The following is a 14,288-nucleotide window of genomic DNA, read 5'->3' on the forward strand; positions in this document are numbered from 1 at the left end:
GGTGGTGTGGTCCGTCTGTCATCTGCTGCTTTCAGTTGGCAGATTGTGGTGACCTGCAGGGGTTTGATGGTGGGAAGAATTCCCACAGTCATGAATACCCTAAAACACACCATTTTATAGAAAATCCTAAAAGTGATTCCCTACTTCTCATAATACTATGAATTTATATCAGGGGAATCGATTGGTGTGTTCAGGCTACATGTTTAGATTTTTTAAGGTTAGTTTAGGCTTTATTCAAGGTTTCAGTTCAGTCATGTTAGTTTGACCAGACAGAATGTGGTGTGACTGTAACTTAATTTTCCTTAGGGGTCCTTAAAAGCAACATCCACACCCATTCATCCACCTGCTTCCTTTTATACACCCAAACATACACACTCTACGGTTTCCAACCACACAGCGGCCCAAGATTACAATGGCTGGTGTGTTTGGGGACTAATGGATAGTGTAATTTAATTTACTCCATCTGAAACAGGGTCTGGCTTGACAAAAGGCCAGAAATAGAATGAAAGAAGATATAATTGTTCCAGTAAAAGACAGCTGTGCTGAACTTTGGTGACAGCTGAAACAAACAGTAGCTTCATGTCCTGTTGAACTTGGCCAAGATTTAGAAATACACCTCTGTTACAGCATGAATTCCAGACCAGCTGCAAAAGTAGAATGCTAGAAATAATAAAGCAAACTTGAAGGGTTTCTTTATCACATTGTTTATGAAGTCATTCTAGGGAAGTCATAGGCAAAAATAAATAGAAACAACGTTTGTGTTTCCAGGTTGTAAAAAAGCGTTTGGTGACACCAAATATTCATCTTGGTAGGAAGCAATTAGTTTTACTGACTCTACTTTCACTGTGGGCTTTTAGTTGGAGTATTTCACACTGACCTGGAGACAGTCTGCTCAGTAAACGATCTGAACACTTTCTCCATCACTGCGCTTTACTCTGGATCCCACACAGGGCTGCACGTCTGATAGTCTTTACCAGCCTGACGATCAAGTGTCAGTCAAAACTCGTGTGTTTCAGCAGCAGCAGCAGCAGCAGCAGCCTGTGTGTGTGTGTGTGTGTGTGTGTGTGTGTGTGTGTGTGTGTGTGTGTGTGTGTGTGTGTGTGTGTGTGTGTGTGTGTGTGTGGCCCCTTTGAAGAACCGGGCCAGCTTATGTCCTCTATGACTGAGCGCATTTGACGCTCCTCTGTCAAATGGTCCAGCTTTGATCACCGTGTCTCATCCGCTCCCATGTGCTTCCTCCGACATTCACACCCAGGTCCACCCCACCCCCAACTACACCACCACCTACCCCAACTACACCTCCGCCTGAACCCGGTTGTTCACTAATCCTTCAAGGCTCCATCCAGCATGATCTGACAACAGGCAGACATGAACCATGCGTAAAGATTAGACCTTAAATACGTTATTACGATCTTCACGTTATTAAGACCGATTCTTCTCTACTTGGTTTGATGGCAGGAACTGAGGAGCCGCCGGCGCGTCGACGATGATCTCTGGTCCAGACAGGATGTAACAGTCCGGTGTCAGGGCGCTCTTAGTGTGTGAGGTGAGAGTGATAACACCTGGCGAGGCGCGACTCTTTCATGTCCTCGTGGTGAGGAGGGACGGAGGTCTGAATGCCTTGCTTATGATCATGGCAAAAAAGGGCACACAAAGAATGTAATTGTGCATATCACAAACGTTTCACTGGCACGCATCAAGCATTAACCAGACTATGTCTGTTTCTATGAAGCCACGTTAGTTGCGGTTAAAAGGGTTGAACGCAGCATGCAATCAAACTTCAGTCCCATTGCTTTTAAGCCTGCTGTCCTGAGACATAAGCATGAAACTTTTCAACTATCATTCTCTGAGAACTTTTTTATTGCATAAATTAAAGTTTTACCTCATGTTATGAAAGTTATTTTCCTGTTTCTACCGTACATTGAGTCCAGTCAGGCAAAAGCTTTTCAATCAAATTATTTTATTTAGCAAATTCAGACATCTCTAGACATTACAACATAAAGTGGTCATTCCAAATGCGGCTACTGGTCCAATAAACTACAGGTCTTATGCAATACAATAGAAATATTTATATTAATCAGAGGCATTGCCAAACGTCTCAGTTTCTAAAAGAGCTTTTCTCCACATACAAATCCTATATACACAGAGTGACTGACACAAAAAAGTGTGAACTCCAACTGTTGTCTGTCCTTATGACTGAGTGTTGAGAGGGATGGTTTCATCTTGCTCCAGGTGGTAAGAAAAGCCACAGCAGAGAACTAAAAGCCAGGGGAGCGACGACTGAAAGGGAAAGGGGAGCCCCAAGCTGCAGAGGCCCTTGAGTGGAAGGGCCCCTCTAATGAGATAAAGGAAAACTCCACCCTCCAAAAACTCTTAGATGTTTCTCTGAGATGTCCAAAGCACTTAAGGAGATTTTTTTTTTTTTGGATGAACTGATGTTCCATCAGCTTGCACTGGTTACTTCTACTTCACTGAGTGATATCCTACTACATTTCCCAGAATGCCACGGAAAGGCTGTAAACTGACTGCATTCAGTCTTTTAGTCACAGTCATAGTCCCTCCACAAAATGCAACTGCACTGCATTTTGGCCAGCTGAGTGGGCAGATTGGTCTCCTCTCTGTCTACTAGAATAGATTTGATTATTGAACATCGATGTAGGGAATCCAGAAAAACATCCGTGTATGGCCAGTTATCTGCAGTGATAAATGAGCCATGAAATCCAAGGTACACCATGTTGTTTTTGTTTTGTAAAGAGTTCATGTGCCGTAGGGTGGAATTTTTCCTTCCAGTAAGAGGCCCAGTGTCACATCTTAAAAGAAAGCCCACAAACCCTGCTCCAACATATCCCAACTGCACCCCATCCAAACCCCAGACCCCTACCAGGGTCTCCACATAGACCGTGGGAAGGTCATGGTGGGCATGCTCAGAGCCTCCCTGTTCTCCAAGGCCTCGGTGGTGCTCTGGTTGTGCTCACTGTCTGTCTCATCCAGGTCAGAGCACAGGTCCTCGCTGGACATGGTGGATGGGGCTGGGGAGAGGGCCGAGGACGAGCCGCTGGACAGACTCCTTCCTCCAGGAGAAGCCAGAGTCATGCAGAGTGCCTCGCCACCTCCGTGCCAAGTGCTGCCGTTACTCCCAGAAGTGTCAGTGATTAGATCCATGAGCACATCCTGGAGGTGGTCCTCGTTCAGGGGCATGCACTCCAGCAGATGGTTGAGGAGCTCCGCTGCCACTGTTGCATCTATCCCTGGACAGCTGGACACAAACATGTGGACCTCGTGCATGCACTGGATGTAGCCGGCCGCAAACCTCTCGCTGGCTTCCCGGTTGAGTGCTGCTGTTTCTGTGGGAGGAGAGAGACAGACCATGAAATGACTGTACCTTATTGCGGTTGGACTGCTCTTGGTCCCAGCCAAGTCAATATCAGCTGTGTGGATTGCATTTCTCATGAGTAATCGGATTAAACCTTTGAGAAAACACCACAAAATGACTTTTATAGCTTCTAGATCAGTGGCTGCAAATCTTCTTTGTCTCTTCCATAAGCCTACTGGTCATGACCAGTTCACCCAAAGTGATATTTTCTCCCTTTGTTTAGAATAATTTTCCTGAAGAAGTAAAATCATCACATAATTTGCCAAACAAAAGCTTGAAAATTTAAAGGAAACTGTGAAAAAAGTACCACAATAATGACAGAGAAGACACAAGCAGGGATTTTGAATCATAATATGATGATATATCTTGAAAATAGACTTTTTTTCTCAGTAGTTTTATTAATTATAATACTTGTGAATTTGATGAATTATTATAGCTGAGTTAAACACCAGCACATAGCCATACTGATAATGGCATTTTCTCCCAAATATCAGTATATTTAGCCAACAAAAAGATGGCAAGAACATTTCAACATTAGATCACTCAGGTCTGAAGATGAGAGGAAGCAAACCATAGTGGTCAGAGTCTAACTGAAATGTAATGCCATCTTTTCCCAGCGTCATATTCAGGATTTTAGGATTAAATTCTGCGTCTGTATAAAGACTTATGCGGACCTTGGGTTCGGTTCTTTAGTATGTCCTCCACCTTTTTCACCGTCATCTCCAGCACCTCGGCGTTCTCCATCTTGGAATGAAACTGTGGAAACAAGCAGCAGAGCTCCATCAGAAGCGAACACTCACGGGGACAGGTGAGCTGAGGTGCAGGGTGCGCGCACCATACTCACGTCTGTGTCTGCCAGCAAAGTCCGCAGCTCCTGCAAACTCTCATTAATGCGCGCTCGCCTCTTCTTCTCCACCAGAGGTTTCCTAGTCTGCAGGGACACAAAGATCACACTTCATTACATGTTAGAAACTCACAACGCCTTTCAAATGTAGCGCAGACCCCCGCAGGCGTGACAAGTGCGTCGCTGCCAAGTGTGCCCAGAGAGCGCCTGTTTCCCCCTCAGCAGCCCCGCTGTGGGTACCTTTCTGTCCGCTTTCTGAACCCCGTAGTAGGACTCATCTTCTTCCATATCAAGTACGGTGTTGCTGGGTCGAGCCGACGGGGCCATGTTGGTTTATCGCCGCTTCTGTGGCTTCTCCCTCTGCTGCTTTTTCCTCCCGACTCGTCAGCGAGGGGGCTGCTGGCAAACGGAACCGGTTTCAGGAGGAGATAAAAAAAAATATCGACAAACTCGCAGGCGAGGCGAGACACCCTGTGTTTATTGTACAACCCCAGTGAGACGTGCTGCTGGCGCTGAGTGGCTGTTGTTAGTATTTATACGGGCTTATTAACATGTGAATAGGGGCTGAGCTGCTCCTGCTGGGGGACAACAGAGCGCACACGGCCGGAGCCAATGAGCGCTCACTCCCTTTGTCTGCGGTCAGCCCCGGTCTGCGCCCCGAGGAGCTGCAAGGCCTGGAATCACACAGTTTGTTGGGTTAAGGGACCGACCGCTCTGTTTTTTCCCCCACCGCTGCTAACTGTGCGTGCTTCCATTCGGCTGTACACAAGTCATTATCATGCAGAGGCAAAACAGACAGCCAGTGACACTTTTATATTAAAATAAAACTATGTTATAAATGTTTTCATGAAGTGGAGAGAAAATAAATTTGGTACTTTATTATTTCCCATTAATACTAAAGAATGGGTTGTGGCATATGTTCAGTGTATAGAACATTACTCAAACTAGTGCTTCGTGTTTGCTCAATTTTCTGACCACTTTTTACGCATCAGAGCATCATTGTCCCACAGCCACAAACTATCTGCTCTGTCAGTTGTTTTTTTTGGGTTTTTTTTTTTTTTTTTTTTTTTTGCCCTACCCCGTTCTTCGTTCTGCTGGCTTTTGTGTCCGAGCCTCAGCAGATTGACCCGGCTGTTTGGCGGATGTAACGCGATGCCTTCAGTTGGCAGCTGCTGCCGGCGGCCCCTCGGCCCAAACTGAATCAGCCGGGGGAATTAAGGGCCCTTCTCCAAAGAAAGCGACAGGTGTTGGCCTGCGCCTCGTTTGTTCTCCCCGTTGTTTGGTGACTTCTGATTTGTGTGCCACTGCATTCTCACATTGCCTGCTCTGCTGAGAGAGAGTCTATAATATCTGGTTGATTTCTCAGATGACGCCTTTTGTGTTGCATGGCATCGTTAGTGTAATGTGGTGATTGTACAAACATTCAAATAATGAAGCTGTCATCCTTTAAACAACATTTGGACAGTTGAGAATTAAATGATGCTTTTACATCTGATATCAGCATTGGATTTTTTGCTTTTGGATGTGCTGATTGCGCACAATTTCTATTTGTTTCTGTCTAATAAGCGCGCTCAACCCTCTGTCCTGGTGATTATACAGGTTTTGTACACGGCATTATCATGTAAATTGCCCTCACAACAGAGCAGCCCTGTCTACTTGAAAAAGACCACGCAGTCATCTGTGCCACCTTCCAGGTGAACGCAGCGGTGTATTTTCGGGTGCTCTTTTACGCACGGTAATGCCGCAGTTGCGCAGCAATTCCGCAAAAAGCACCATAAAACTCCAGTGCACCAAATGAAGGAAGAGATTCAGACCTTTCAAGTGGAGGAGTTTTGGCACCTCGCCACCCCCAGATCCCTGTTCCAGATCTTTAATGGTGTGGACTGTGGAGAGAGCAGCTGTCCCGGCTCGCTTTTGTTGGAGGGCTCCGCTGAGGGACCAGACGTCCCCCTCTCTCTCTCCCTCTATCTCCCTCTTCAGACCCGCCGCCTGGCTCCAAGTGGCGGCCAATCATAACGGCAATAATAGCCTGTAGAATAGGCCATATGCATGCCTCTACTTTTCAAAACCCAGTGATGAATTACGTCTTTATTAAACGCAAATGTACCAGAACACTCGCTTCGACTATATACGTTCGCTACATCGTGACTGATTGATGGCTGTGGTGCTCTGAAGTGCTCCCAAATCCCCGTTTCACTGGATCCCTTGTCTGATTATCAACTTTTTTTTTAAAATTTGACAGTCTACCAGAGGCCAAATGAAACTGACACACACACACACACACACACACACACACACACACACACACACACACACACACACACACACACACACACACACACACTGAACTCATTATTCATTCATGTCATAATGACATAAATAATGACATTGTCATTATTCATTTATGTCAGTCTTGAAATACGTGTCTTGCCCTCTCAGTCATAAAACATCTCAATAATTAATACATTCCTGCAGATGCGTGTGTTGGCAGGCCTGGTATTAAAGGTTTAGTTCCCCCAATCATTAAAAACCATATTTCACTAATCTTGCAGTTGTCTACTCATATCTACTTTGTGGCCCACGTTCTGACAGTCTGTGAGATTTTTGTCACCAGCCCCCAAATACAGTGGAGGTGAATAATTGCACTTATTTTGTGATGTTACAATTATCTCAAGATGAAGTCTGAGGCAGCTTATTTGAGCAGCAGTGTCCTGGTCACTCGGGATAATGCAAAGAACACTGTGAACACTTTTCATTGGAACTACCTTCTACCAAAGAATTAGTCTCTATGGAAGTAGTCATAGTTGAAAAAGCACAGGTATTATCAATAACATTAATGATTGCTCTGTTCTATTCAAATGTCCCAGTGAGCTTTAACAGTGTGGAACTCAGCCATTGTTCACTTCATTGTTTTTTCTGTGCTTTTCCTGACATGTTGTCTGCGAAAATGACTTTGATCAGCTCAGTTGAGTTCACTGGGCATGTGAAGACCTCACTGCATAAAACTGAAAATATATATGCCACTACAGGTGAGATGTTATACAACATGTTGCTTTATGATTTGGATGGACTGTCCCTTTAATTAAAGTTGCAATTTCGATCAGTAGGGGGCAGAAAAACTCCTAAACATATTATCTGACATACTGTCAACACACTAAGATGTTGTAGCTAACGTGTTAGCTGGCAAAGAGACATCAAACGGCATCATCTTTGTCATGGAATACATCCTGACATCCCAGTAGAAAAAGGCACAGGTCTACATAATAAAATGAATGTTGGCCAAATTCCATTTAGCTGCTTTGGTTTCAGGGTGGTGGTATATTACTCACTGTCACACTGTCACAGTTTACTGGGACACTCGAATAGAGCAGAGTGAATGTTTTTATTGCAGTCATCACTAACACATTATTTTCCTACTCTGCCAAGTCAAACTGTGTGCTGTGAACAAGGCTATTTGGTCTAGCTGGTACCTTTCTTCACCAGTTAGCTGCCAACTTTGTCTGCCTGACATTTGCTGCTGGGCAGGTAGTGTGTTTATCTGAGTTTATTTACTGCAAATACCTGCCTGCTCCTGCTGCTGCTGGGAATGTGGTGAGACTGAACTGTTCAGTATTTGCAGTTGCAGCCAGTCATTAAAACAACGAGTTAAAAGAGGCTAAAAAGATGCACTGAGCTGCAGGATTGGGTTATACAATGCTGTGTCAAATTTATTTGATTATTGATTAAACACCTTTAAAGATATTCTCGAAATATGTCAGTCTGTAGGTTAATTTCTTTCAGCCTGCAAAAATCCAGACTGACTGTTGTAATAAACACTTAAATAGGCCTCATTTGCTAAATTTATGTCCATATCTTTATGATTCTATTTGTAAATAGTCTAATAAGTAAACAGGTTTTGACTCCTTGTCAGACCAAGGGAAGCTGTTATATGTGCGGCCACTACAGCAGAAATGTCAAAACATAATAGGCAAGAGTATGAACAAGACCGAAAGCTGAATTAAACCTCAAGAGCGTACAATAAGTTTTATTATTATCAATGTTTGGGTTAATTATACAGCAAAGGAAGAAGACATAAAAATCTATGCAATGCAGAGCAAATGGTCTAAGAAGCAAAGTCATACCTTATGATATCAAATAAATAAAGCTGTTAATACAATAAATACATGGAAGATTAATAAGAGCCTTCTATAATGCAGGCTACAAGAAGTCGACTTCTGAAGGGAAGTACTGAGAAAAGGTCTGTATAGAATCATTATAGCACACCTACAATAATAATCACTGGAACAAAACTGCCCCACGTTTGTCTTCTGAGCAGCATATCTATAAGATACATAAAAGAGGATGGTCTAAGAAAATGGACAGCCAAGGTCATTAATCCACCAGTTCACCAGGGCCTCCACATCTCCAGCATCCCCAGGTGGGAGCTGTGGAGTGCCGGCCTCTCTCGGTGCCCAGCCACATGGCAGCTGGGCCCTTCTCTCTGGAGCTGCCTGACAGCCAGGGGGTCTCCTCTTAGCGGTGTGCCGGGGATCCCTGTGTCTTGGCCGGCTGAGAGAGGGACATCTTGTCTGGGTGTGGGCTGCAGGGGGTGCTGATCGGTGGACCTGGGCAGGGACTTGAGGAGGTGGTTGAGCAGGCGGGAGCCCAGAGTTTTGTCCATCCAGTCGCAGGTGAGCAGCATGTTGTGGACCTCGTGCATGCACTGGATGTACCCTGTGCTGTATTTCTGCTGGGCCTCCAGGCCTAATGTGGGGTCTGCAGGAGAAAAGGGAGGAGGTGTAAGCTTATAGCAACCCCTGGTGGTGACAGGACAACATGCAGCCGGTGAAACACCGTCAACTGATGCTGTCTCTCAACAGAAGCCCGCTCTGAAATACAAAATCTTTCACAACCTAGCAACACAATTTCACTCAACTATAGAACACAATAAGACCAGATAGCAACTTAACAGCTTTACAACACATAATCTGAGATAAACAGTATCGAATGTGCTGTGATGTTCTCTGCTGCCTAATGTCAACTAGTTCAAGGGATCTCAAGCTATTGCACATTTCAGTTGGTATTGTACAGTTATTGACCCAAAGGATAACAACCAGGATTACAGGGCAATGAAAACTATAACCCGAAGTAATGAAAGCAGTGCATTACACCTAACATAGTACATGTGACCCACAGAGGCAGGTGCTCTCACAGAGCTGCTATGTTCCTTACCGTTGAGTTTATTGCTCTGGATGTTTTGCAGATGCTTCACTGTCATCTCCAGAATGTCGGCTTTCTCCAGTTTGGATTGCTGTTGGGAGATGAGCAGCCTTGAAGTTAACGTGATCCAGCCTCCATTGTTTACTTGTGGAGGGGATGAGACACGTGGGGGGATACTCACATCGAGTCTGAACGCTCCGATCACAGTTTCTTTCAGCTGATCCAAACAATTGTTTATCCTCTCTCGCCGTTTCCTCTCAATGAGCGGCTTTCTCAGCTGTAAGAGGTTAAAAAAAAAAGAAAGAAGAAAGTTAAAGGCAGCAAGGATGGCGATGCTGGAGCTCAGAGGACAAAGTGTGTATACCTATATCCTAAAGGAGAATCGATCTATAGTATATTGAAGAGTAAAATACCTTTCTCTCCTCCTTGGCACTGGGATGTTTCGCCACGTTGTGCGTCGTGGATGAAGCAGTCATGTTTCTTCTCGGGTGTCTGTGCGCCTGTGCCTCCTGAATCTCAGCGCGTCTCTAGGGCCCTCGGCGCGGCACGGCTCTCTTATTTATCGGGCTCAATTAGCATGTGAATGCTCCAACTCTTTTGGCTGCGGGATTTTCCCACACACGGGCTCCCATCAGTCAAGACTGACAGGTCACTGGCTCCATTCAAAAACCGAGAGACCCGGCCTAGAAAAAAAAAATACTCACAAGCGACAGATGTCCAGCCTGAAACCATGCACTTCCCCTCCACCCCAGTCACCCCCGCCCCCCCAAACTCTCCACCCAACAAAAAACCTCAGTTTCCTCTCCTCCCAGGATGAACAAGAGTGTGCAGTTACCATGCTTTACTCCAGAGAGTCCCTCGCCTATTCTTTTCAAAAGCAACATTACACTACCTGCAAAAAGGCCTAACCTGTTCCCTCAAAGCTCACAGGAAGAGACAATAGGCCGACAAATCAGCTGAGAATATATCTGCCCATATACAGCACAGGCTTGCCTGTAGGCCCATGGAAGTCACTTCACATCACTCGACAGATAATTTGTTTAAGCTATTAATATTATTTTAATTCTGATTCTATGAAGCCCATTTTAATTCTCTTAATCTTAAAACTTTGTCTGCTTAATAGCAGCAGGAGACTCAGACTAATAGGCCTTGTTACACACACACACACACACACACACACACACACACACACACACACACACACACACACACACACACACACACACACACACACCTCTTCTTTTTGTGAAATGAGGACTTGTCTTCCAAGAGCAACACCCTTGCAGTGTATTTAGCTGGCTTTGATCACTCTCCATGTTTTCAAATGTCAGACATCTGCTGTTAACTGTTAGCGAGCAGATGTCAGATTGACCAGATCCCCCTCACCTCCACCCCCCACCTTTGGTCCCTTAAAGTGAGGGCCCCTGTTTTAGAGCCACGCGACTGCCAGGCGAATGCCGGGTCGTGGGAACTGGAACCGAACAAAAGGGTCTATTCATTCGAACCTAATCAGCATGAAGGGCGTAATGACCTTCAGAGAGGGTGGACGGTCCGGCCGAGGAGGAGGAGGAGGTGGAGGAGGAGGAGGAGACTTTGGCAGGTGACCAGTGGATGACCCATCGACAGGTGTAAAGGATATCAATCCAATGTGCTACTGCAAAAATATATCTAAATAAATCAATTTGATCCAAATTTCACAAAAACATCAGTTAGACCTATTTTGAATGCCTGCATGTCATTTGTCATTCAAGTTTCAAGGTCAGCTTCCCTTTTGCTGCTCCTGCCATGAGAACAACATTAACTATAATGAAAAAAATGACTAGGTTCTTTAAATCTTTGTGTTTTATTTGCATGTGGCCAATGGTTTTCATGTTGACAGGTTTACTGACACACACATCCTGGTGACAATATGGAGAAAATACCCACTCACACACCATGCACACACACACACACACACACACACACACACACACACACACACACACACACACACACACACACACACACACACACACACACACATTTTAAAGTGCCATGTCATCATTTTTGCAGGATGACATTATTATTGAGAAATGTAACGAGCATGAACTTGACAACATTCACTACAACAGTCTGTCTTTCATGTCCATTTCATGGACAAATTAAAGTCCTGGGTATATCCATGCAACAGGTGGCCGAGACAAGGCGTGCCTTGTGATGGTGTAAACCATCCTTAGTTCTTCTCTGTCGAAGCTATGTAATTAATTCAGTTCAATTTCCATTTAAACTCACGGATTTAAGAGCCATTTGATTGTGATTGTTTATTGAGTGAAGAAGTGGGGAGATGGACAAATGAATGATTTTCTGTACAATAAGCAAACATAAATAAATAAATTACCATGATTAATTAATCATTAATTAATAACATAATTAAGAATAATAAACAAATGTTAGCTAACATTGTTAATGCAAACAATAAAGTTAAGAAGGAATTTTCCAAGCCCTCATGAGGATTCTATTTATAGAAAACACAACACAGGATAACAAAATATACAATCACCTTCTCCTCTACACTGAACCAGTTTGCTTTACTTACAGGTCTCAACTTTATCTCACAGGTGAGTATACTGACTGGCTCCAACACAGCACATGATCTGCTTCCAAACAATGCCACCTTACTCAGAGGAAGGTATATCAAACAGCTCCACAACAACACATCACGATCTGTTTGGAAGTCGAATACACTCGTTAAATTGGGATGCATAGCATGTAGATGTAACAAAGGATATACAATAAGACAGCTTAAACAAAGGGGCAGAATCATTTCAAACAAACTTGCTGGTGAGACAGCATGGTCTCACACAAAGGGACAAAGGATTTGAACAGACCCAGCCTTTATATAACTTCCTCTTTACAAAACACCTCCCCTGTACACTGACAGGTAAGTCTCTCCAACCACTTCTGGTCTCACAGTATTTAAGCCTCAGGGTGTTGGATGTGTTTGATATTATGAATAAAAATACAATGAATTTAAACTGAAAATGAAATATAATAATGTGAAATTTGCTGACCTCTAAAATCTACCCCCCCCCCAAAAAAAAAAACAAAAAAACAAACTGAAAGATACTACATTTAATTCATGGTTAACTACTACGCAATCTAAATTCAACACACTTGAATACTTAAGATAAAAGTCAGTACATGAAAAAAGTCTCTCTAATCAAGATCTGCATAAGGGTTCAGGATCCCTGTGACATTTTCCTTAAGTAGGCTGATAATCTTTGTTGTGAATTCATAACAAAAACTTTATTTATTGATATTATATTTGGGTGAAAAGTGTAGGATTTGAAACTTTCAAAGTATAGCACCTGATCAAGACTGATCAACAGCCACACTAACAGCTCTGTGAGGCTGTGGCATGGGCTGTGCTTAGACAGAGCTCAGTACGAACAGCAGCATACTAACATGCACAGTGGGAATGTTTAGCAGGCACAAGTTCTGATTGATCTGTACACATAGAAACAAAAATATCAAAATGCAAATAATCTCCTCCAGGTCCATGGAGTCTGATTTCACCACCTGCTTCCTCACTGTAACTTCTGGGATAGCAGAAGTGTAACGAAGTGTTTTGTAATGATGGTATGGTAACGCAGTAACCCTAAAACTGAAAGCCATGTCACAGGCAGGTTCTGTGTGTATTGTCTTTCAGAACATAACAGCAGATCACACCTCACCGCTGCAGACAAAAGCATAAAGTCATATGCATGAGCTGACCATCTGACCACTTCCATGACTCTCTGTACAGGCCAATCCATGCAAAGCTCCTCATGAGCTTCTTGATCTCATCTTTCTCAGCTGTGCTCGTCACACTGGCAAGGTCTCTGTAGTTCACTTGTTTTCACATGGATGTATCTAGTGTTTGAAAATTCTTTAAAAGTCATGATTTAGACATCTCAATAAAAATTGCACTCACACAATAAGTAGTGCTTTGTGTAGACACAGAGGTGTCATGAGCTGTTGATAGTCAGAATGAATACTTGCACTCATTTTGTTGTTCTCTTCTCATTGTAGCAGACAAATGAGAGCGCACTGTGGCCCTGATAATCCGACCATACTCCAGAGGGTGCTATGTTGACACGGACAAAGGGCCCATGTAGGTATTGGGCTCATGGTCAAACCAGTTCCTGAACTCAGCCTCTCCTCCCTCATAAAATCCCTTTGTTTCCAGAGACTACTTCCAGTGGTTAAAATCACCACACAGGCCGATTGTAGCCTTGTGCATCTGTATGAGTCGTCGAAGTGCCGTGACAAAGCATCAGTATTTGACACTGAACTTACAGATAATGGCATGGCTACTAAGAGAATGAAGAGGCTTGATTATCAGTTGGGTGAAGTGGGCAACTGCCCTGGGGCCCAGACTGGGGCCCCCAGATGTCTCAGGTTCACTGTGCACCAGTTGGTTTGTGGTAATTTAATTAACTGTAACTTTGTTTAGGATCAGACAATTCATTTAGCTGATGATATGTTATTGTGCTAACATGATGTATATCTATTTGAATTACCTTGCAAACCTGAGGCCACTTATAATGGACACAATGCACAGAGAGTGGGAAGAATGGGGGTTAGTAGCAGCCCCAAACAAGTTAATCAGGCAGTGAGTAGGACCCAGTATTTACCATTTCTCAAAGAGTTTTTACAGTCGTAAATACACTTGTAGTCTCAGTAATTTGGGTTTAATGACTGTTTTCAGTTCTTTTAAAAGGTCCAGTGTGTAGGATTTAGGGGAATATACTGGCAAATGGAATATACAATTAACGCTTTCATTAGCCCAACCTCACTGTTGAGAAAAACAAGGTTATTAAGTCATGTTACTACCAGGAATGTTGCCAGAAT

At 43.8% G+C, this 14,288-nt stretch overlaps 2 protein-coding genes across 2 annotated transcripts; both read right to left on the bottom strand.

Moving 5' to 3' along the window:
* Nucleotides 1-1,947: 1,947 nt before the first annotated feature.
* Nucleotides 1,948-4,871, bottom strand: her13 (hairy-related 13). Its single transcript, XM_070970743.1, has 4 exons — nucleotides 4,458-4,871; nucleotides 4,218-4,304; nucleotides 4,048-4,129; nucleotides 1,948-3,344 (listed from the first exon to the last, which is right to left on the bottom strand). Exons 1-4 carry the CDS (start codon nucleotides 4,542-4,544, stop codon nucleotides 2,878-2,880), a joined length of 723 nt encoding a protein of 240 aa, XP_070826844.1. The 5' UTR covers nucleotides 4,545-4,871; the 3' UTR covers nucleotides 1,948-2,877.
* Nucleotides 4,872-8,216: 3,345 nt separating this feature from the next.
* her8.2 (hairy-related 8.2) lies at nucleotides 8,217-9,950 on the bottom strand. Its single transcript, XM_070970960.1, has 4 exons — nucleotides 9,830-9,950; nucleotides 9,598-9,693; nucleotides 9,429-9,507; nucleotides 8,217-8,972 (listed from the first exon to the last, which is right to left on the bottom strand). The coding sequence occupies exons 1-4, from the start codon at nucleotides 9,890-9,892 to the stop codon at nucleotides 8,602-8,604; spliced, it is 609 nt and encodes a 202-aa protein (XP_070827061.1). The 5' UTR covers nucleotides 9,893-9,950; the 3' UTR covers nucleotides 8,217-8,601.
* Nucleotides 9,951-14,288: the final 4,338 nt, after the last annotated feature.

Source organism: Chaetodon trifascialis, chromosome 9 (assembly GCF_039877785.1).
Source record: "Chaetodon trifascialis isolate fChaTrf1 chromosome 9, fChaTrf1.hap1, whole genome shotgun sequence".
In the NCBI taxonomy this organism is placed as follows: Eukaryota; Metazoa; Chordata; class Actinopteri; order Chaetodontiformes; family Chaetodontidae; genus Chaetodon; species Chaetodon trifascialis.

Coding starts and splice junctions, on each gene's coding strand:
- her13 (XM_070970743.1), bottom strand. CDS start 4,544: ATGGCCCCGTCGGCTCGACCCAGCAACACCGTACTTGATATGGAAGAA. Junction 4,130..4,217: donor CTTTGCTGGCAGACACAGAC/GTGAGTATGGTG, acceptor TTGTTTCCACAG/TTTCATTCCAAGATGGAGAA. Junction 3,345..4,047: donor ACTAAAGAACCGAACCCAAG/GTCCGCATAAGT, acceptor CTCCTCCCACAG/AAACAGCAGCACTCAACCGG.
- her8.2 (XM_070970960.1), bottom strand. CDS start 9,892: ATGACTGCTTCATCCACGACGCACAACGTGGCGAAACATCCCAGTGCC. Junction 9,508..9,597: donor TCGGAGCGTTCAGACTCGAT/GTGAGTATCCCC, acceptor ATCTCCCAACAG/CAATCCAAACTGGAGAAAGC. Junction 8,973..9,428: donor CCAGAGCAATAAACTCAACG/GTAAGGAACATA, acceptor TTTCTCCTGCAG/ACCCCACATTAGGCCTGGAG.